At 41.4% G+C, this 24911-nt stretch overlaps 1 protein-coding gene across 1 annotated transcript in view; it reads left to right on the top strand.

Moving 5' to 3' along the window:
* Window positions 1-24911, top strand: part of clybl (citrate lyase beta like) — a 66087-nt gene that overhangs the window by 29851 nt on the left and 11325 nt on the right. Inside the window, exons 2-4 of the mRNA XM_061053187.1 lie at window positions 3037-3250; window positions 17006-17194; window positions 24530-24631. Of these exons, the coding sequence (XP_060909170.1) occupies window positions 3037-3250; window positions 17006-17194; window positions 24530-24631 (505 nt within the window). The remainder of the gene's footprint in view (window positions 1-3036; window positions 3251-17005; window positions 17195-24529; window positions 24632-24911) is intronic.

The following is a 24911-nucleotide window of genomic DNA, read 5'->3' as shown; positions in this document are numbered from 1 at the left end:
TCATTTACAAATAATATAGAAACACTTTAAAGTTGAATTATGGCCAACACTTGTGTGATTTTATCAAATATTTGGCAAACCCTGATGCTATAGATTTTCGGATGCCTCTTTTTCCATACCTTACACAGTTGTTGTTTTTTTACTGCCACATGATAATGCTCCTAAAATTGGTTTGGTGCAAGTGGGGCAAATAAGTTCTGTAATATGGATCAGTGCAATGACTCTTTTACACTCATCCGCACATTCTTGTCGAACAGAAAATGTGTTAGGATTCCCAATCCTAACCAGCATTTTGCAAATGACTGGAACACACCGATTCTACATTGTGGGCAACGATGTGGATCCTAGATGACCAGCGAATAGAAAAATGAAAATGATCCACTGGAACTGGTTTAAGAAGAATGTCTCAACTCTGCAATTTAAGTAATGTTTTAAATGGTTTAGTGATTGACAAAGGGAAAGGAGTGCCCTGCCAAAACTAAGGATTTGTGGTTTCTGTAGAAAAGTAAACAACCAAATGCTGACACAGTGGGAAAAATGACTTCTCTAAAGAGGCCACATCTCAAGTAGTAGTACATTCGACCGGCAATTCCCAACCCTTTATCCTTGGAATCCCCCCTATTTTGCATCAAATAAAAGCTGATCCCACCAGGACCCACACAAAACAGTGATAATTGCTTTGAAAAATAACGTAAATTTGAATAGTTTTCATTGATAAATCCCTATCAGAATACACTTACACACTTGTCCTAACCAAAAGACTGTTATATACATTTCCCAGTCATTTTTTTATTTTATTTAATTATTGCAAATCTAATTTTGACAAGGTTGGGAACCAATGCATTGAACCATCTTTTTGAGAGGATGGCAAGTTTGTCCAAAGTCTCAGCATTGGCCATCAATGTATATAACATATGCTGTATGTCTGTTAATAAATGATGCTGTGAATGAGAAACATTTCTGTGTTTTCATCTCTCTCCATTTTTCAGAATCATCTATAATATTTATTCTAGCTTTTTAGGTCGGGCAGAATCGTTATATCTGAACCAGCTCTCTTGCCGCTTCCATCACTGCAACACTTGTTGGTTTGCCGTTTGCCTGGCAAACCGAGGGGCGTCCAAAACGGCCGTGTGGGGGTGCCTTTTCTGGTCAAAGCAAACACAGACCAGACCAGAATCAAAACTGCTTTGTTATTAGAGAAGCCAGCACTTCCACATAGCATGAATTCTTAAAGTCTAATGATATCGTAAAGTCATTTTATGATTTATTTCAGTAGATATCTTACAAATTGCTCCTTTAAATACTGGAAGCAACCTGAATTGGTTTTAACTAGCAGCAACAGACCGCTACATCTCAGAGCAGATTAGTCCTGATTGGGACTGGAGGGCGTGTGGAAGCGTAGTAGACAGGATTAAGTGGCTATTGAAGTGACTTTAGCTCTTTTCGAGAGCAAAAGACAAGAAAAGAGAATCATTCAGCCCCCTCTTTCAACAGAAGGAGCCCCCTCCTCTTCCTTTCTTTCTCCTGTTTCCTCAGGCAAAGAAGGACACTATCTGCAAATATGATCCCTCGAAGGGCTTCTGATACCCAGCGAGGGTTAGTGAAGAGAGAAGCTGTCTCGTGCTGTAATTAGATATATCTGATCCTCGACATTTAGCCATTCATCTGGACCATTTGTTCGACAGATCGGCACAACAAATAATTAAGTAGTGTGTGCAGGAAAGTGATTATTTGTGTACACAATAGTGTGGAAGTGTGCGCATGTGATTTGAAGGGTTACATCCAATTCCACTGTATTTGTGGCTTAGTGTATAAACACTTCGCCCATTTCTGGTGCTTGCAGAAGTATGAGTATTTAGATATAGACAATTGTTAAGCTCCAATAACATGACTATGTTGAAGAAAATTTGCGACATAATTTTGCTACAGTAAACAGTTGTACTGTAGTTGCTCAACAAAAAAAGCTTGGGAGAAATTTCCAAATTAAAGGTCATGTTCATGTCATCAAGCGCTAACGACAAGAGGCACTACTCACCATTATAGTTTTGATCACATGGGGATTTAAAAAAAAATCTTTTTTGAATCATTTTTGGTTTACCACAAATTATTATTATTATTTTTTTAGCTAAAATTAATTAATTATTCATTCATTTATTAGAAAAACTAAATCTCAGGTAAAAAATAAAATCACTTTCAATCAATTGTGCAAATCAGCAGTTTCTTATTGACAAATAATTTACTTTGACATCTAACATACTTCTGTCCCATTTTATGTATTTCCCTTTCCTCACTTTTTAGATTAAAAGAGCTTTAACTAATGTTTCTTTTCATTCAATATTACTCTGTTGTTAATGTACTTTATTAAATGACTTGTTGTTTGATATGTTTCGTTTTGCAAAACTCCAAAAATGTTAACTGTTTCCTGAAGCCCAATAGAATGCCAAAGATATTTAGTTAATTGTCAAAGAAGAAAAAAAATATCTGAAACTATTCCCATTTGTAGTTTTTTGTCTTGGCTACAATGTGTGCTCCAAACTTTTCCATGACTCGGCTTCCACCAGTTGCTAACACCCCTCCTCATTCACTCTCTGCCCTGCCTACATATTCAGCAGTGTTGCAACATTAGCATATGAGTGGCTCAGTGTTTGGGTGAGTTTGTTCCTAACAAAGAGCGCCAAAGCTCAGGTCAACGTGTCTCATCCACTTCAATGGACAGCTGAAGGGCAAACAGAACTCCCCAAAATGAAACGCTTCCAGACTTTCGCTCTGGTCTGGAGGAAGAGGAGGCCTCCCTATTAATCTTCACATGTGAAATAAAAACTGTAGATATTATGAAGATGAATGCAGCAACAACCTTTAATTATTCATTGCCCTTAGCCCTGTATGGATACTGTGTGCGCTCATGAGTAATGTATGCACCAATGACATGTAATTATAGATTCATCCTAGCGCTGTCTGACTTTTTGTGTATATTTCTGATGTGCACACAAAGGTATGCTGCCGTGGTTTTATGTTTGTACCTATTTGTGTTGACAGGGACAGCGGCTGGCTCCTGCCCGCAGCCTGGCAGTTGTGTACCAAAGCATGGCGTCAACACCATCACTCTGCAGGCCCCTCGCTGCGCTACGTTCCCCGCAGGGCCGTTCTCTACTGCCCCGGCAATGATGAGCGAAAATTGAGGAAGCTGGCCTCGCTTGATGTCGACTGCGCCGTCTTGGACTGCGAGGACGGTGTAGCCCTCAGCAAAAAGGTACACAAATCCACAGATGTATGAATTAAATGCACCTTCATGGGTCACAAACAAACCAGCACAGCTGTTCAGGATTTTTTTTTTTTTTCTTCAGACAGGTGCTCAGTCTTAATCACTGAAAGGAAAACTACCTAAGTGAGATGTTTAAAACAAGCACATTTCACCCCATTATGATGGGATAAAGGCAGCGGTGGCCCCCTATGGGAGTCCTTTAAAACAAGGTGACCACGTCCCGCTGGGCGAGCAGCGGGAAAGCACCAGATGCAGCAGGTTAAAAGCATTCTCCTCCCGCCTACACCGCCTCCCCATTGGCCCAGCTGAACTGCCCATGAAATTGTGATTGGAGAGCGCGGTAAAGAAGGGGGCTCGGGTAAAAAGTTAACAAACAAAGGTTTTTAAGTCATGATAATAAAGATGATTGATATGGCTGCAGGCTGTTCCTGTAGAAGACAATAAGACGATGGCCTGTGTGACTGACAGGCTAAAAAAAAAAAAGTGACCCCACGATGGAGTTGGTGGATGTCAGAGCTTCTGTCTTTATTATGTGGAAGAGGGAGGAATGTGTAGAGGAATGCAGCACTGAAGCATCCATTCAGGCTTGAGGAGAACTCAGACGCTGAACTCTGAGACACAAACTATCAGCATGTGACAGACTTATGGCTCTATTTTATTTCAGTGAAAGTATCCTCCTTTAGCCCACTCTTGTCTTTCTACGACATACTCACTTCACAGACAAGACGTATGTGTCTTATTTCTAGCTTTGGAGAAAGAAAGAATTAATGTTATTTTACATTCATTCTTGTTTATTTTTTGTCTTTTCGATGCTGATGGGTTGTACCTGTAGAGAAAAGGCATTAGGCCCTGGTGTATGCTGTTCAATCTAAAGGGGAAATGACATTAGCTACAGGGTGTTTCCACTCTTTTAACCTTTTCCCAAGCTCACCTCTCCATCTGAGCACTCTGAGTAATGCACATAAAAAAAAACTACAATAGTAAATTACCAAACTGTAATACTTCCCCTTCCTTAACATACTCATTACCGCTCCTTCTTTGATCATGCTACATCAGTGCCACATGCTACAAAGCATTGGCATGAGTTCAGGTTTGAACCTTTTTTTTTTGGCACTATAAGTTTGTGTACAGTCTGACACAGTGTGCAGAAATCCTGTAACATATTATGTGTCGGCCTGGTCGTACTGTGTAATATAGAAAAAAATATATATATTTACTCAATAACAAACTACACCTTTCCTACTGGCACCCTTTCTTCACATTCCCACACCCTCTGCTTCTGTGGCGATTGGAAATCTGTGGGGGTTGTTGTGTAGTTATACCTTCCCTTAAGATGGTATTTCTTTCTTGTTGGATCAACTGTGCTCTGTGTGTGTGTATGTGTTTAAGTGTGTGTGTGTGCGAGAAGCCTAAGGGGAATGCTGCTAAGACATTTGTTTTCAATATATTAATTTCCTTGTTTTGTTTAGTCAATTTGGCATAATTTTCTCTCACTTTCGGTAGGTGTTCAAAAATTTCAACTTGTGAAAATATCTATTTTCTTTATATTTATTTTTTATTTTATACACTGAAGGTTATAAAAAGCACTCTCAGCCGATGTTTAAACTCTAAACAGGGAGGAGGGCGGATGGAAATAAACAAATAGCTTCTGTACCTGGGCAAATTAAACTTCTGCCATTCATCAAACTGGTAAAGAGTGTTTTTATAAAACCGGAGATGTTTCATTTTTAAAGTCTTTGTATGAGTGTAGAAGGACACAACTGCGTTAGTTTTGATTTTAAACAGCTAATTACTCGTGTTCCACAACAGCTAATGCAAACTTGACTCAAAGTGTGATTACTAGGGGTGGGAATCAACTCAGGACAGGATATGTGTTACATGGCCAGCGATAATATCATGATACAGCAATTCGGCTTAATTGATACAGTTTATTGTCGAAAAAAACCATAAAATTATCATTCACGATATCTAATCAACAGAAGGATATAGAGTGCCTCTAACAGGGTAAAGTGCAGGATTTATCTATTTTATAGATTTATATAGATATAGATTTTTAGTTCCACCTCTTATCGGGCTTCATTCCTTAACTTCTTTCCTCCTGCTGTCGACTTCTTATTCGGCCATCAAACTTCAGCTAATGCAACCATCATTCATGTCATAAATGCCATGATGAGGTAGGGACACAGTGAGTTGTATTTGAGTGATGAGTCATTTTAGATTTATGATATTTTTGTCCAACCCCTAGAAGTTACCCTTCAAGTTGAGCTTATTGTTATTGACCTACAGGACAGTGCTGTGAATAAATCACTATTCAAACTAATTTAGTTCTGTAGCTTTTGCTGCTAGCAGGCTGCTAACATCATGGAGATGTCAAATATGCAGGCTCAGTTAAGTTACTCATAGAGAGAATATTGTTTACAGCTGGGAGAAAGTTCGGGCAAGTTTGGTCCTTCTTGAGTTACATATACTTATGAACCAGAAACGTTATCTTTTTTTATTTTTGAAGAGTCAGTGTTGTAGCGTCTTTCTCTGTTGTGGTAGTGTGAAGTGTACCACACGTGTGTATCTGTTCTATAACTCGCTTGCATTTCAAATTAATATCACTCTTCACAAATTAACCACAGACACTTGCAGGATAGATATCTGTAACCCCTTGAAATAGTTTTGGGTGTTGCTAATTGAATCAAAGATCAGGCTCATATAAAATTACTTTTGTCAGATAAAATAAAGTAGGTCGTCTTCTTGGCAGTAATCGTGTCGTATCTTGTTGTATGGTGTTGTTTCGTAAATTTCCAGCTGAATTTAAAAACATTTGCTGATGCCAAATGAAGAGCTTCAGATGGTAATTTGTGGTGGGCTTTCTTTTCAGTATATCTTCCTTACCAACTGAATTGCAAAGGAATCAGAGATTACCTTTTAACACTGTGAGCGTGTTTGCCCTGACAATATCTACAGTTAATACTGTAGCTATTCACCATGACAACCACACAGTCGGCACTGTGTGTGTGTGCCAAGAGATGCCAGGCTTCAACAATGCTCTCAATATGCATGTTTTTTTTTTTTTTTTTTTTCTGAGGGGGAAGCAGAGACTGAGCTTGCTAAATACCATCCATTAGCCACTATTTCGGTGTCTCAAACAATAGGTTTACAGGTGAAATGTGAGCTTAGGTACCTGGGTATGCTTGGATAGGCCTTAAATGGGGCTACTGCCCATTCCACCCTCCTATTATGTGTTCATTAATGTATTCTTTTCATTATCAGTCACCTTCACCTTAAAACAGGGAGAGATATTCATGACAAAAAGGTAAGCTATGAAGGTCAGTCAGCCCCCCTCCCCTTGAAAATTGAAATCCAGGAGTGCCTGCTTTAATTGCCTGCCGCTTTGACTCCAAAAAAATGTCGGCGCTCCATCTTGGCAGTAACGCTGGCTGCTTAAGAGGCAGGGAGATGAGAGAAGGAGTAAAGGGTAGGAGCCTCCCAGAGCTTGCTAACTGTCACCACAGACCCAGAGGGGAGAGAGAAGGGGGAGGAGAGAGGGGAGGGAAGACAAGGCTGACTGCTCTAACACTCTTACACATATCATCATATCTGTATGATCAGTGGGGTGGAGGAAGAGGGAGGGCAGGTTGAAACCCTGGAGCGGAACTGACGGCTACACCTGTCCTCTCTCCTCCCTTTACTCTCTCGCTGTCTTGTTCTTTCATTGTCCCTCTCTTCCCTTCGCCAGGGTCCTCAGGGTTAAGATTGTTTATCTCTCGCTCTCATGTTCTCTCTCCTCGTGCCCTATGGTCCAGTTTTCCTCCCGGTGTTTCTCGCCCCCCCCCCTCCTCTCCTTCTCCTTTCCCCACATGGGTCCCTCCATCCTCCCTGACCGCTCCTGCCTCCCCGCCGCAGAGATTCTCTCCTAATCCCTGGAAGTTTGGAACTAATGAACTAACTGCTGAGCCGCTGCCACGGAGCTTGGTCCCAAACTATACTGTACTTCACACTCGATTTCCTCTCCAGATGGCATGGTGGCGCGGCCGACTCGATGGGGAGCAACTCGCGCGCACCGGCACGCACGCGCCTGCAAACGCGCAGGAGCACACACACTAAACACAAACGTGCACACAGTCAAGCGTGCACACGTAGACACACACACAGTCGCACACAAATGTGGGCACATGCAGGCGAGCACACATACACAAATGGTTACAGTCGGCAGCTCACTGTACATCATTCAAGCATGACAGAGGACCAGTGTCCTGCTTTCACTATCAGTCAGCTCACAAGCAAAAGCACTTGTTAGTGCTGAAAATGAAATTAATTTACTAGACACAAAGTTAAATATCTTCTTTTGTTACTGATCAACCCCCTCGGTTCCTTTTTATTGGACCCATGTGGAAGCCAGAACCCTTAAACTCCTGGATTATAGTTTTATGAGTGTGTGGATGTGATTACAAACACACTTACATATGTACATATTAAATCCCTTCAACTTGAGTATTGTAACTTATCTTGTGTTTTTTAATTACTGTATTAGAGGGAGAAGATTTTAAAGGATGAATTAGATTTTTTTTTTTCCCAAGACTACAAATGATTGATCAACACAAACTTTTCAGTGAATGCCCTCACAATCCTGACAAAGTATCTAAATAGTAAACTTAAAACAGCCTTATTTCAGCTCTAATATATCGTATGGATTGTCATGTACCCCCCTTCATTTTAACAGGATCTGTAAAGTTCAGTATGGTCCTAAATAGTACAATAAATCTTCTATCATCAATAAGTAATTAATGTCATTGTTACATTTGGAATTATGAAACAGAAATTCCTCTGGAAATTCAAGTAAGACATGCTTTTGAAATAATAGTACCATGCTTCACCAAAAAACTTTTTTTTGTAAAACAAATGTCTACTCCAATCAGATAAATCATTTAGGATGTTCATGATTTGTGTTTCTGAGAACCACAATTTGAACTCTTGTGGGGTTTAGTTAGTTGTTGTTTTTAACTCTCCTCCTCTATGCCTGACAAGTCCATATGACGATGGAGCTTCATGGGCTAGCTAAATGTGAATGACGACATGAATACGCTCCAGATGTGGAAATAATAATGCAGTCTCTACTGGTGCACACATTTCTACCCTTATGCCGTTTATGCTGTCATACTGCCCTGCCCTCCTTCCAGTCAGAAGCTGCAGTTGGTCTGCTAAATTTACTGTTTCCAATATTTAAAAGAGTTTCAGTGGTAAAATCACATTTCTGTCCCATATTTGTCAATTTTAAAATTATAATTTATTTCCACAAGAAAACCCCTCTGTTTGAGACTCCTTCAATCAGTGATTGAGAAACTGATATTAAACTGTATAAAACATGGATGCAGACTCAGTGATGTCACACATTGGTTCCTGCAGAGGCATTGTGAAGCTCAACAGTGATGGTTGCCATATTGAAAATGCTATCTCGACCTAACTTCTGATCCACCTTGTAACAGGCGAACCGGTAGAGCTGAGGCGGACCATACGCCTCTTGGCTAACAGCTAAAACGCATCCATTTGTAAGTCAACGCATCACATCCCTAATTAGGCAAATGTATGATTAACTCTTTGGCTTGATAAAATCAAAAGGGATGAGCTATGAAAAAAGGGATCCTCGTACAATTTTACAAATAAGAAAATTAACTATTGATACCAAATTATTATTTTTTGAACCCGACTCTAAACATGTTAATTCCTGCTGTTCAAATAGATATTTTAATATGAGACCTAATGAGGGTTCCTTGACTTTTAGAGCCAGCCTCAAGTGGACACTGGAGGAACTGCAGTTTATTTATTTTTTTGCACTTCTGCATTGGCTTCTTTTTTCAACACTTGAGGTTGCCGCTTGATATTAACTTAATTATTTAAAAAGCTGGCTGTTAATACTTTTTAACCTCATGTAATGTCATCGTGCACACTGCAAAATTTCAATTTTTTCATATATTCATGCCCTTTTTTTTTTTTCACACCACTGGCCACTGGTCCTGACAGACCTTTGTGGTGGCGGTAGGAGCAGCTGAGCGAAGAATAAATGGCACATGGTAGAGTGGATGACATTATTACGGTCTATTACCCTTTTCTGTTAGTAGCGCAGTCAATATCTGAGCTATGCTCTATGCATGAACTGTGTCTGACACCAGAGATTTTCAACTTAACATAAATTATGCAGCCAACTGCCAACTGATACATGACCTCCGCTCAATGCTCACTTCTGTTATTCCAGAGGACACTGAAAGATCTGCTCTCCATTTAAGTGGATTCAAATGACTAAACTTGTGACAGAAAGCGCTCCTGGGAAATAATGTTAGCCTGTTGAATTATGAATACTGAACATTTGTATGTAGAGTGTGTTGGCCGTGTATATTCATGTTCCTGTGTTTGTGTGTGTGTGTGTATGTTTGTATACTTGTGCACTCAACATCTCTGCGGACCCAGGAGACTTCAGAGAAACTCCCAGTCAGGCTGCCAAGACTCACAAACGGGATGTAAGCCGCTCAGCCAGAAAATAGACCCTGTCCCCGACAGATCAGAAAGTCCCTCGATTCCAAACCTTACCTGGCTGTCACAGTGCATGTGTGTGTTATATGTTATGCATAGGGTATGGATTCGAGTCCTTTGGGAAGGTTTGATAGACGAACTAGAGGTCAGGGTGCATGAAGAGTGATGACAGTGCTGCGATTAGCTGTAGTTGCTTAGTGTTGGATACGGCTGGTCCGTTGTCGGAGCACATAGAACGAAGTGTACCTCTTTTTCTCCCATTTGTTTTTTCTAGATATCAGTAGAAGTCACAGGTTACATCCAAGAGTCCCAAGGTACCGGGGGGGCTGTGGGCGTGTACTGAGTTTGAGCGAGGGATCGGAAAATGCTGAGACATAGAGAACAGAGAGGCCCTCTCTTCTTCTCTCATTATCCTGTTACACTCTTGTGTTTTCACTGGCAAAGCCGCAGCCCGCACCACTCTGTGCTACGTGGGCTTCGCAACGTAACACTTTGAGAGTAACCCCAGTAGGAGGAGTGATGATGGAGAAGGCGACGAGGAGAGAAAAACATGAAAGAATGGGAGGAGATGGAAAGGAATGGAGCAGATGTTGGTGCAGGAGAGAGGAAAATGAGCAACACTGTAACTCTCTTAGAAATGTCATTCGTTTTTATGGCCTTTCAAAATGGCAAGGCACAAAGTAGTGACAACCTGGCAAGCTTTTGGTAAAATATCAGAAATTGCACTGTTGCAATGTTATGTCATTTGTTGTCCTCATGCAATTAGAAGGGCTTTTCATGTTTCCTAAAGACATGTTTTTGCAGTTCACTTGTTGTGTTTTTACACCTTCTTCACCTTATTAGCACCTTAGTCCAACATCACAAGGATCTGCCAAGACTTCATCCTTGCACATCTGCAGTGTCAGTTCCTCAGCCTTGAGAACTGAAAGCAGATTTTACTTTAGTCTGCAACCTTGTGGTTATTTAAACTTCTGTGCACATCTCAGACCCTTTCTTGTTAACTTGCTTGCCTTGTTTCCGTGACTCATTTGTGAACTTTTAAAAAATCCTCTAACTCCCATTTGTTTTCCATTTAGTCTAGGTAATCATGGTTTTGTTCCTTTATGATGCAACTGGAAATGTCATATGGTCTGAATTTACTCTAATACTAAGAGACTTTCTAAGGAATCCTTTTGAGGTCAGATGATAATCATCTTATTATTTTTTTTTAATGTGCAGGGTTTTAGTGATGTGCATGAATGTAGATTTTCTCTCTGCCCACTTTTTACTTTATGTTCTGAAGAAGGTGCATACTTTAAGTGTTACCAGTAGGTTACGACACTTCTGCCATACTTCCTGACAGTAGCACTGCAGCTATAAAGCACCATGGAGGAGTTTTGAACTGGTTCTGAAACAGACTGGAATTAATAATGATGCGTCTATATGACCTAAACAAGCACAGAGAAAATCAAGATTTAATAATAATAGTAATTTTCATTGCTTGGAACAACTCACGCAGGATGTGAGACAAAAGGTTAGCTCACTAGAAACAAGATTTGTTGACACTGTCTTTAGCAAGGATTGAAGGTAGGCGACAAATTTGACTGTTTAAAGAAAACTCTACTTACACTTGTACCAAACAAAATCGCAAACAAGATAAGATGTAGCACTTTGTCCACAAGGGGCGCCAAAAGCAATGCAAACAAAAGTTCCTCACAGGAACTTTAAGCTAAATGGGGATTAAATAAATGTATATTAATTGACGATGATGAGTCATCAAAGCTAAATCATAATAGCAGGAAGCCCCTGGTTATTTTTTTAAATTCTATTTATTTAACCTTTCTATAACCAGGAAAGAAACTCATTGAGATTAACACAAACAAACAACGACCACACAAACAACGAGCAGCCACATATACAAATACAAAAATACATTATTAGACATTAAAAGACACAATTAACAAATCTGAACAGCATCGTCCACAAACACATCAGGGAGAACATCTACAGGCAGATGTGTCCGCCTCCAAGTCTCCAAGGTTACTATAGCGGCCTAAAGAGGAGTCATGCTTGTAGCGGCAAAACCTGAAGTTGTCGTGTTTAAGAGCAAATCATGACTCAACCCGCAGAGGATAGTTTTATGTAAAGTGATATAAAAAATGTATGAAACACGTATTATACATAATTCTCACATTTTAACAAAAGGCGTGAAATCAAAAACAAACAAACAAACACAAAGCCCATTCTTGTAGTTCTAAGTAATCCGTGACGATGTGCATTATTTGCTGCAAATCCCCCATCCAGCCACTGGTTTAATTTCTTGCTTAATATTTAATTCCTAACCCTTCACTAGCTCACAGCTGATCATCTAGTTTTGCTTCAAACAACGACATACCCGACCTTATGCGATTTAAAGCGCACTGTAGCCTTTATATTTGTGCCCCTAGATTGAATAAACCTGATAGAGTTGTGATTTCAGCATGCCCTTCAGCTCATGCATGCTCTAAAGCTCACTAATGAAGCTCAAAGTAAGTTGCTTACATACCTTAATAAGATCAATCATTAGTTAGCTAAGAAGGGACATAATGTTAAGCATAATTAGTCCTGTGTTAGTTGGACGAACAGTAAATTGGGCTGACTTTGTCGGAGTGGAGACAGCTGTACTGGGAGTTGCAAATGAGACATAAATCATTAGGAAACAAACTGATGCATAATCTCTAATGAACCTAATTAAGTACATCATTTTAATTATGCAGATCCATGATAATTCTGTATGTAGTTTTTAAAGATACGGAATGATGAGCTCTGCCTTCTCCCGATTCCCCCCCCAAAAATGAATCCATAGTCTTGGGAATTAATTCCCCTGCAAACATCGCAATTCAGCTTGTAATGAACTGTAACCAAAACGCTGTAATGAAAGCTTTTCATGGCCAATTAAAGTGAATAGATACCGCCTAATAACTAGCTGTTTTCCCATTTCGGGCTGTCAGTTTTGACCAACAGTGACAAGCAGGTTTCATGTTTTACAAATTCCTCCTTCTCCATCCTGCTAGTTATGTCGTGTTGTCTGCCCTGACAGGAAAATGGGTAACACGGTGTGCCTCCAACTGACAACAGTGAAGGCCTGAATCTGCTTCTGCTATGTCTCAGTTATCAATGTAGCCTGAATTAGTCAGTCATCTCCCTCCTGCTTTCTGGAGTGCAGCATGTCACTTGTCAGACCCCATCCAAGATGACTTGAAACCTGTGCAAACACACACAAACATTACCCAACACACACACGAACACACACACACACACACACACACACACACACACACACACACAAACATTACCCAACACACACATGAACACACACACACACACACACTGACAAAGACGGATGTACAAATGTGTACACAGTCATACTTCAGGCAGGCAGCCTTCACCCGAGATACTCTACAGCTCATTTTAAATGGCAGCTCATGTTGCTCAGCAGGGTGCAAAACGCCAGCTCTCAAAAGGTAAAAAAAAAGAAAAGAAAAAAAAAGAAAGACAGAAAAACAAGTACTCTCCTGGTGACTCATGATTTCCCTCCATTTTCACACAGCAAAACATATATGCACTTTGGGAATAAAAACCAGAGCACTGTAAAGTTTGAAGGAACCATGTCAGTGATAACGTGTACACTAGCTGTTTTTTTTATAATGCAGCCTTTAAAGAGCGAGTACACCTGATTCAAGGAATTTGTATTTTATGCTTTATAGAGATATTAATAATAATCGCTCGTGTCGTTGGCTCGTATCGTTAGCTCGTAAGCACAAGGCCTCTCAGCGCACCAGGCCATTGCCATTTAGCAACCGGTCACAGTAAGGAAAGCACAGGCAAATTAAGTTAAAATCCCTACCAACTGAAACCTTGACCTTGGCTTTGAAATCCAAAGGCTCGTTGTCAACGAGCGAGACGAGACTTCAGTGAAAGTGTGTCGTCATAGACAAGAGACCTTCAAAAAGAGGTCCTGATATTGGTCAGGAGATACTGTGTGTAGTACAAGACCTACATTCAGGACTTTAATATTACAGTCCCTACCTGTCTTGCCCTGATCTCTTATTCAAATTGAATTGAGGGACTGAGCGTGAAAGTCTACACCTAGAGTTCTTCCTGGGCGATGGTTGACATTTTTTTTGTTTCAAGCTGCAAGACGGCATGGTTGTACATCCACGATCTGCTGCTGGAGAGGAAGACGGTCCCGCTGTGGACTTTACACACACACACGAGTTTGGACGCTACAGACTGATGTGGTGTCTACGAGGCGGTAGCCATGCTGTGTCACGTATACACAGCACTCCGTAGGATCCTCAGCGTCGAGGCTCAGGCTGTGTGTTAAGGAGCTGACCCCGCTCTCTGGAAGGTCAGCCTCCTCCGCACTTGAAAAAGCTTCTTGTGTGCGTGTGTGTGCGTTCCGCGGCCCTGCCCGCTCCAGCCGACTGCTCCCTCGCCCGCCCGCCTGCCGGTGTGTCAGCTTCTAATGATGAGCACGATGGAGGGAATCAAAGAGGAGATGCAGCTGACGTCGGGGCAAGCTCTCCGTTGGACACCAGGTGATTGGGGAGGGAGCTTTGAAGCAACTTGTTGGATGGCTGTCCATTAATGTAAAAGATCTCCTTTTTCAAAGAGCTTTATTCAAGCTCAGAGTGGCAGGGCCCATAGGGGTCAAGGTGTCTGGCAGAATAATCTCTCTTCCGCCTAAGAGAAGATCTTGATAAAAGAAAGGGTGGTGCACGGTGACCTGGCCATCTTCTGAGCTATTCCTGGCGTCAAGATTGCACAAAAAAAAGAAAGAAAGTGCAGGAGACAATTATTGCAATGAGCGGTGTCTGGTTACACTTCATATACACTCAGCCCTCTGCAGTCTTCTTGAGCTCTGAATCTTAAAAAACAAAGCTTTTTTGATCATCTCTACATCACTATTTATTTAGTTTACGTCAGGGATCAATGTGTCTTTTCTCGCAAGCGGTTCTCACAGATCAATTTTCCTGCAGTCACCATGAACCGAGGCGGCCACAGACAGAATTTTATCCACCAAGTAGCAGGTTTATGAACACTGAATGATGGCTTTGTAAATTGCTCCATCCGTTTTAAGTTACCACGATACAGTTACGGGTCTATGCGGGCTTATGAAAGCTACCAGTTACAGAGAGTTAACAGAGAGGTTACAGCCAAACTTGAGTACGAGTCAAAGATCACAGCGCGCCCATCATACGGTGTGACGATCCCTCTTGTCTCATTCAGTGAGCCAAAGACAGACATAGATGACACGCAGCAGTCCAGCCCGCTCATGACCCCTATTAAGTCTGAGTAAATCTTTGATATGTACTTTGATACCATATTTTATTGATACTGGAGGGGCGTTCGTAATATCAAGTACAGTTCTGCATTCCAGGAGATCAGAGCGAGGGCTGTTTTGTCTCAGAAGCCGTCCCGTGACCCTTGAGAGGTCCCCCATAAGCTCGGTTTACTTTGGTTTTTACAAGAGATGGTGATGTATGGCCTCTCCATGTTATATCTGTCTACAGTTTCTCTTTCATGCACATTACTTCAATGATCTGTCTGCTTATAATGAGGCCTAGTCAGATGTTTATTTGCAGTAAACCCAAAGCCTTCTCAGTATTAATTTCCAATCAAGTATGACGTTCCATCATATAGCACGATGCTACATAAGCCGCTACTCATTGGTGCAGTAAGTAAACGACCCACTCAGCATCCTCACTTTTTTACATCTTACCTGATTTTGGTCTTGTACAATTAGAAGTAGTGTTTTTTTAAAGCTCCTAGGTGAGTTTTTTTTTTACTGGTTGTGGAATGAACTGAAAATAATATCGAAGCCTCTTTATGACCAAAAAAAACAATTGAGACCATCTGTGACGAGACTTAAAATTTCTATATAGCTAATGTATTGCCTGTAACCACTGCCACAGGGTAGGTGTCAGATAAGACGATTAACTTTTTTTTCCCCCCACAGCATTCCCGATGAGTATATCGTTTGGCTTTAAAATAAAGCTGATGAGGTTATTTGTCGTAAAACCCTTCGACGTGTACAAGACGGGATCAGTAAAGAGACGAGAGGTACTATTTTGTCCAGAGGGGGCGCCAAAATCAACACAAACCTAAAGTTGCTTGTAGGAGCTTTAACAAAGAATTAAATTCCGCTCTCTTTTATATATTGCATTTTTGTCGGTTTCATAAATAGTTCAAAAGTCCAAGGGGAGCTTTAAACATTTGAAACACCTTTATACACTCTGCATCGTTGTATGGTTTCAAGTATTTTTCTTTTCTCATAATTTTAAAAGTTTTTAAAAGTAGAAAGGACAAAAGAATCCCAATTTGATCATCTCCAGAGAACGCATGCACATACAAACACACACACTCATAAGCACTCAAAGGCTCCGGCCTCTGATCTGACCTGACAACTCCTAAGCTACCGTTTCCTCACGCTGCCTAACTCGGACCACATTTCTCCCAGAGAGCCTCTCTCTCTCTCTCTCTCTCTCTCTCTCTCTCTCTCTCTCTCTCTCTCTGTCCTCTCACTAGCCGGACCTCTCTCTCCTTTACATCCTTTTTTTTCCCCCTCCGTTCTCGTGGCCCAGCATCTGGTTTGAATATAGCGGCGTGTGCTACTGTGTTACTGATAGAAGTTTGGACTGTAGGGCTTCTCTTTGATTTTCCCATCCTGCTCATGTCTCTTCCTCTTCAGCTCATACAAAGCCTGCATTGACAGATAAAAAAAAAAAAAGTTGAGTTTGCAGCCTGCATTTCAAGGATTTTCTGGCCTACTGTATAAAGATGTACTGCAGTAAAGGGATGTGTTATTTTTCTTTTTCTACATCGTAATGCTTTATTTTAATGTATTCCAGACTGATATATCATTTGTTAGTCACCTTATTTGATTGCATGTAATCTGTGTTCTTATGATCACTCTTAATGGTCAATATATTTCATCTGGCAACATTTCCTTGAAGGAAATTCTATTACATTCTTCTACAATTTATAGTTTATTAGTGCTTTTTAGTAAATATAACTGATTTGCATCCAAGCATTTGTCGTAAATGTTGTTTTGATCCAGAATACATCTCCAATCTTTCTTTCGTTGTTCTGGTGTATTCTCAGGAAAGTAATCACTCCGAGTAACAAGGCGTCTTTAAGTGTTTTGTTTTGACTCATTGAAACTGATTTCATGTGTGTTTTGTCTTTGTTTTTGTCTTGATCCAGACAGAAGCCAGGGAGACCATCCCCAAGATGTTAGCAGAACTGGACCTGGGCCGGACGGAGAAGTGTGTGAGGGTGAACTCTGTGTCCAGTGGCTTAGCCGAGGCTGACCTCGAGGTCATCCTGCAGGCTGAGGTTCTCCCTCCTGCGATCATGCTGCCCAAAGTGGAGGACACGCAGGAGGTGCAATGGGTAAGTTATGAATATTGGCTCCCTTTGTTAGTCGTCCTTGAGATTTTTTTTTTTAAAAAGACAGTAATCTGAAAGTGTTTCTTAGAACCAAGTGTAATCACATCCTGAAACAACAATACAAAAAAAAACTGCAACACATGCAAAAACTAAACAAGGCCAAGAGAATACCCATGACATATCTCTCTATTACCTCTGGGTGTCTTTTAAAAACACACTGGTGCTCCTACACAGAGTCATGAAGTAAGAAGAAACCACAGGAATCTTCAAAGCAATCATAACAAACTTTTCCACATCCCAGTAAAAGAGGGAATCGATCCCTGTGGCAGGACTCGGGGACGGGCCGAGTGTTTTTCTTGGCTGCTGCTCTAGAAACGGATGACATTTCTTCGGATTAGCTTCTGAAGCTCGATAGCTTTCTGTAACAACACAGTGGTGCCTTCTTCCTCTGCTGAACATACTGAAGACTGATGAGGACATTGCCGTGTTGAGGCTGAGAAATAATTAAATCTAATTTAAGACTCTCGGCCAGACAGGTATAATGAATAAAAATAAGCGTCAAAGCTTCCCTGTTCTTTAGGTTAAAGTACTAGAATTCTTGTAGACAGTCAAAATTGATCAAAATCTGATTCATTGCTCATATGGGACTCAGATCTGATTTTTTTATGACCGTTTGAGTCCGTTTGAATCAGACCTTTTCAATTCAGATTTGTACCACTCAATCTGTGGTGATCCCATCTGCACAAATCTAAGCATCCAAATATGTGGTACTAAATCAGATACAGGTCAGATCTTTTGCAAGGCGGTCTCAGTCTGAACAGCTCGTCACTGTTCCATGCTGGATAGAAGTGCCGAAGAGTCACTCACACTGACTCAATGGAAACAAACATGGAAGACAGCTGTGATGCAGGTTGTCAGTAGAGGGACAGTTAGACCTCATAAGTGTTTGGGGTGACACTCCTATACAAGTAAAACTTTAGGGGTCGTATCGTAACTGACCTGGGTTTGAACGCATATCAAAAAGAAATGTCTGAACATGGCCACAAAAGAAAGTGGCTGCGGTGTCAATGAAAAGTTAAGAGCCTTAAAGACTTTATGTGTTTTTTTGATCCAGCAGATGTCGCCCTTGAGCACCAGCATGAAACCAAAACAACTCGCGCTGCATTGTTGTGTTAGCATGCTAATGCTAGCGATCTTTATTAAGCTCGTATCTTCACACTGCATGTAAATTCACCTGAAATGAGCGTGATCTAGAAACACAGTTAAGCAGTGAGTACAGTATGTTATTCTTCTTTTCTCTAGTCCCTCAATTAAACAACTTTTATACACGAGGGGAGGAGCTGGCCAGCCGTCCTGGCGATGTAAACAAACTGAAGATAGGACTCGGAAAACTTGGAAAGCATCACAGACAGTGGGACTCGGGTGTTACACCCATTGTAGACAGTCATGACTCACAGAGTTATTTTCAGAGGATATACTTGATTTATATTATATTTAAGTGTGAAAAATCACATATAAAGACTTTAAAGCCAGGTTAGAAGCAACGATATGTAACTTTTCCACATTCAAATAGTATGTGATGGAGCGGCTCCGTCACTGACTGCAGTCAGCACACACACCAACACACACGCTGACACACACACATCCGCCAAACTTTTCCCTCTGCCAGTGCGCCTATAATCATTCAGTAAATCACACCATCATCCTCCTTTCCCTCTCAGTTTCATAGCGCGATTAAGGGTGCACACTTGGAAGTGCTATTTTTGGTATCACACATATATATACAGATTCAGAGTGGTATTACCGTTGGTGCGTTGCATATGCGCTCCGCGGTGTCCCGTTTGTTCCAAACAGAGGCGGCCCATTTCCGCATACTAAAACGGCGGATGGAGCGCGCATAGGTGATCACATGATTGACTGATTAATTAAATGTTTGTTTTGAAAGTTTCGCCACCAATACAGTACAGTGGTGGTACTAAAATATGGATGAGAATGGGTAATTTAGGGATGAGTGAACCATGTTAATTTAACAGAGTGTAAATTGCTCATTCATGAAATAATGTGTTTCTTTAAAATGTTAGGCAATTCATAACGCCCAGTGGGAGGGACTTAATGTGTTCAAAAGAGAGCTGCTTTCAAGCAGTCTAGGATGGTTACAGTGAAGGTAACATGTTACAGCAGAGAGTTTATTTTTTTGAAGTACAGTTTGTTTGCTGAGTTATGTGGATTTTGTTTTTGGACGAGTTTTGTTTTGTAAATAGTGTAAATAGTCTAAACACCATTTTTTTCCTGTTTTTGCATTTTTGTATTTTTGTAAATATCTATCACTGCACTTTGGGAGGCCGGCAAAAATAAAAACACTTCACTTACAGTCTGCGACTACGCCTGTTTTTAAGTTTTGGGTGGATTGAAAGAGGACCCCGTCACATAGTAGTTTCAAAGTCGATCTAATAATTCAATAATATCAACAGGGAAATGGCGTTTACACTATTTCCACAGAGCACACCAGTCGCGTGTTTTCAGAACTATGTAACTTTGGCAAATGGCCACGGTTCTCTCACGAGACGTGCATACAGCTTTACAGCACTAATTCACACAGTTTGAGCTAACAAGAAGCCAGTTAGCCCGTCTCAGTTCTGTTTGGTACAATGGCCGAAGAGACGGAAGAGGATGTAATCGAGGAATCTAAGATGGAAAAAAGAGAAGACTGGCCGGGCAAGAAGGCGGACAAGAATAAAGATTGGACAGGCTTTTACATGTTAGCGAGAGCTTCGAGAAACAGTAGGCTGAGCTGGCTATGTCGATAAAGTATTTGTGTTTTACGACAGTGTAGTTGCACTCAGAGACGTTCGGTTGGTGCTAAAGCACACCAAACTAAATTCCTCAATAATGTTGCTTTAAAGAAGCAAAGTTTGAAGAGGTAAAGCTTAGTGCTGCTTGTGACGTCTTTGTTGTGTTTTGTTGTGCATGCAGACCAGCTCAGGATGAACACCAGTTCACATGGGAATCTACAGGACAGCAACATTTAAATAGTGAACAGCCAAACAAAAACATTAAATCTGAGCAATACATCTGCTGCAGTATGACAATAGTCTTTCCCTTTTGGTAATTGCAGCGGAAAGAACTGTTGCATTAATACATTTGTGCACTCTTTTTTTTTTACCCAATTATTTCTCATTCTCAGATGTAATACTTCTAGAAATTTGTCCCCCAAAAAACTGGGCCTGTGCCTTAGTTAAGAGCAGTACGTCTGGGCTAGGCCATCCCTATGGCTTTCTATAAAGGGGCACGGTACGGATGTCAGGTCCTCAAAGGTCAGGAGACAGTGACATCATTAATGTAGGCCTTTCTGATCAGCTCCATATGGTTCACTTACCAGGAGGAAACAAACAGTTCAAAGGTGCTTTATTTACTTCTAATTCAAAACTTCTTCTGCAATCTGCCAACATTTCAGCTGCAGTTTGCTCTCCTTCTTGCTCTTTAGAAGGCTTTAACACGGCCAAGCAGTTTATCTTTTTATTTTTAATTGGCTGTTTTACTTTCTGTATATATATGACACGCACACACACACACATACACACACACACACACTCATATGCGGTCTAAAGAAAGGGGCAGGAAGTTTTTAACTAGTGGTTTTAATTAGAACACATCTACATCCTGCTGCCCGTTCTTTTTTTCAAGTATAATTGGTGACAGGTGTTCACTTTTTCTCTGCTTTAGTCAGCCCGTTTCTACGTCTTCTCACAAAAGAATCTACGCTCAATTCTCCATCAAACCTAACAAAACCAGAAAAAAATAAAACTTGAATTTGACACTACAAAACTTTACAAAAGTAAAGGACATCGATAACTGTTTTGGTACCATGGCAAAAGAAACATAAGTCCTGTGCACCCCAAAGTAAAAAGTGACCTTGACCTTAAATTGCAAGCTAACTCCTCCTGCACGATGTCTTAGTTGCACAAATACATCGGCATTCAGCGTTGTTCAGTATTTGTGACACTTTTGACACTCCTTTTTGTCTATATTTTTAAGATAATAAATAAATGCTGAAAGCACTTGAGAGACGTCACTTCTTGCCGACCTGTGAATTTTGACCGCAGCTTTCTCTCACTTTGCTTGCTGCAGCTTTGGGTTACAAAAAATGACTGAAGATCTGCAATTTTTTAAAAAACTTTCATACTTTTCGATTCCATGGATCATTAAACTAACAGAGATTGTTGTTTGAAATCATGTGGAATCAAAAAGGGCCTCAACATTTTGCCTTCTTATGTTTTTCTTCCACTACTTAAGCATTGTCGCCCATAAGCACTCTGTGTTGATCTGTTTGCACATTGGATCTGCAAAGTGTTTGCCAGGGTGTTTCTGCAGCAGCAGGTTATCCTGAATCACGGTCAAGTCTGCACCCGTCTATTGGACCTTTGTTTTACTCATGTTGGCTCGTCTAATCCCATGGCTGTCCTTGTTACTTTCTCCTTGTCTTCTTTTCACATGACTTCTCTGTGTCCACGTTTGTATTCATCTGCCTGCGTTGTAAGCATGCGTCTGATTTTCTCTCCTCTCGTAAAGCATCGCAGTAAATCCCTCACTTGTTTATTTTTCTCCCTTTTTTTTTTTTTTTTATTGATATTAGCGCAGGAATCCTCCAGACTGATTAGTCGCTAAAAGATGGACTTGCTTGTTTCCCTTTGTGTGGAAACCTTTAGCTCTGCCTTCCTCCTCTCCCCCGGCCCTTGTGTGACTGACAGGCCTTATTGGGCTATAACAGGCGTAACTCCCTCCTTTTGTCCGGGGACAATTCTCACACAGATTCGGAGCCGTGCGCATTCTTTGCCCACCACACTATTTGGTGTGCAGTGGGACCGAAAGAATCGCACACCCTGTCCCCGCTCCTCCTCCTCTACTCCTCCTCCTCCTCCCGGGCCCCTCCCCTCGTCCCTTTTCTCCGCTTCCCCTCTGTGAAATGAACACTTCAGCAGGCCGGAAACATTTAATCTGGCCCCCTTTTGAAGAAAATTAATTGAAACTTGTCCCACTATAGCCTCCTTTCTCTTGCTCCATCTCGCCCTCCTTCCCTTTTCATGATTGGGTGGTGAAATTGTCAGAGGGCTTGTTTGTAGCGTGGCTTTGAATGGCGAGAAGAGGTGTTATTTCTTCTTTTTTCTGTTCTTTCATATGTATTTTTTTTCAATTTGGCAGAGAATAACATCCTAAGTGTGCTAGGTTTGAGAGCCATTGACAGCTAATGGTTGCTGTATGCGCCTGAGGAACAATGAACGAGCACTATAGTCCCTCTGATGCAGCGTAAATCAGGCCCTCCAAGTGTATAATAGCTGAAGAGGAGAATACAGACGGACAGAAGCATGTAATCAGAGAGGCACGGAGGCTCTTTATCTAGCGGCGTTTTTTTCCCCCAGCCCAATCAAAACAACCTTCCCGCTTGCCGTAGCCATGTTGGGGTTTGCGTCGCGCAGTGTTGCAGTGTAATGTCAGCTTGGTCTCCCCGCACCGTCCCATATCTGGCTTCCTCTGTCACAGAAATAGGTTCATCTACACCCCTCGTTTTCACACTCTCCTCTCGGACACCCCTCCCCACCACCACCCTACACCACCCCTTCCTGTGTTTGCGAAGGAGGGGGGGATATTATGCTAAGCCCCCAGCGTTAGTTTTTATGTTGCCATAGCAGCCTTGCTCCCACAGGGTTGTGACCTCAGATGATTACAGTACAAAGCCTATTGGGTCTTGAAAACCTCTTTGAAGATGAAAAGTCTTTGATGGTTTGTATTTATGCAAATCTCTCAGATATGATTTATCCAACTGAGATTGAATGGAGAGATGATTAAAATTGCCCCTATTTTTTTTTTTTTTTTTTTTAAATCCATCAATGGAGGGCCCACTCTTTCAGTTTTTTTTTTTGGGGTAGAACAAGAGTGGTGAGTGTGAGCACCGGGGTTATTTGGCTCTTCATTTAGGAAAATAGCATTGCTGTACCTGAGGTTATTTATATCTGTCTTTTTTTTTTCCTGGTGTGTCAAAGAGGGAGCGAGAGAAAGGAGAGGAAGGTGGGGGGGGGACACATGAGGTTAGACAGATTTCTGGGCTTTTGCGCCCTCTCTCTCTCTCTCTCTCTCTCTCTCTCGCTCTCTTTTTTTGACTGGCTTTGAAAGGAAATATCTAACGGAAGGGGCTTTTGTGTGTTTCCAGATGATAGATTTTTGGAATTTGGGCAACCCCACTGGCAGTCCAGGGCTAGCTGTGAACTGGTCTGTTGGAAAAAATTGAAATGCTTTGGTCTTCAAAGAATTAAACTTGGTTTTAAAGCCCTACTTAGGTGAGCTTGCATATTAGCAGGAGTCGTGCAGAATAAAGGCCTCAGCAAAGTGTCACATCACACTCTGATTGTTGCTCCAGTCTCCCTGTTCCCTGCTATGGAAGCAGGTTGGGGGTGCAGAGCAAGAAGAATGTAGGAGTAAAACACACTCAAAGACATCCCCAAATCTTGTTTCTTCTCCCCCTTTTTTTCCCCTACTTTGTTTCTTCTTTGGTTCGCCGTGTGTGTGCGCGTGTGCATGTGCACATTTCCACGCGCGCACGTTCTCAGGGGAACACATGCTGTAGTTGAGCAGAGCCTGTGAACGGAGGTAGAGAAGGAGACTTCAGACGGAGAGGGGAACCCTGGTGATAATGTAAAATATTTCATTTCACCTGCTTTTGTTGCTGCTCTCCTGCGCTTGCTCCCTCAGCTGTTTGAACCCCTCCATAGATGTGTTTCTGAATAAGGACTCAAATGGGAACAGTGCAGGTAATAAAGGTGTCAAGATTCATATCAAAAGTGAGTTTTTTGCACGTTAACATTCTGTTCCCCCCCCCCCCCCCTTCCTATCTGTCTGTCTTCCCCCATCGTGGATGTTGAAAGATGTGACATATCATTTATGTGGTTTTTACTGCTGGAAATGTTCTCGCTGTTTTAAATTCACTCTGACTCAATAACTCAGGATCTCAGTGTGGGTTTTCCCTGTTTCCATGCATATCACACAATGATTAAGTGGCAGCTGCACATTACTACACATACTGGAATTTAAGCGGTAATAAAAGGACGTGATGTTTCCCTAAAGATGAGTGCATATTCTAAAATCTAATAGAATCAAGCTGATGGCGAGTTTGAACAGCAAACGATGCAGAGGGAATAAAAGCGCTCCAAACAAAGCACAGACTCCAACAAAGTATAGCAAAAACAAACACGTTTATTCTGATTGTTTGGAGGCGCGTGGTTTCCAACAGGAGAACAGTGGGTTGTTGTTAATGAGTCGTGCATGAGATTGTCCCCGTGTGTTTAGTTTGTTGACAGGTTTCAGCGCAACTTGAAAGGACGGCCGCTGACAGAACCCATCCGCCTGGTCACCTTTGTGGAAACCGCTGTGGGCCTGCTCAATTTTAAGGTAAATTGCAAACAAATGCCGCCCCAAAAAAAACTGCCTGTGTAAGACATTTTTTTCCTGTTTGTCCATTGTTCACGCTAGATTAAAGAGCGCGTCAGCTCGCCGAGCGCTCCACATGTCCAAAATGAAAGGGATTCAAAGCATTCGGACAGTCTCTCAAAATGAGCCTTTTTTTTTTTTTTTTTTTTTTTTTCCCTGACTCCTTTTTCTCTTGTCTGTCTCTCCCTTTCCCTCTCCAGACATGCTGACATTTTTTAATTAGAACTGTTTTAATATCATC

This window comes from Labrus mixtus, chromosome 13 (assembly GCF_963584025.1).
Source record: "Labrus mixtus chromosome 13, fLabMix1.1, whole genome shotgun sequence".
NCBI lineage: Eukaryota > Metazoa > Chordata > Actinopteri > Labriformes > Labridae > Labrus > Labrus mixtus.
Note: the sequence above shows the minus strand (reverse complement) of the source record. Positions and strands in the feature narration are given on the sequence as shown.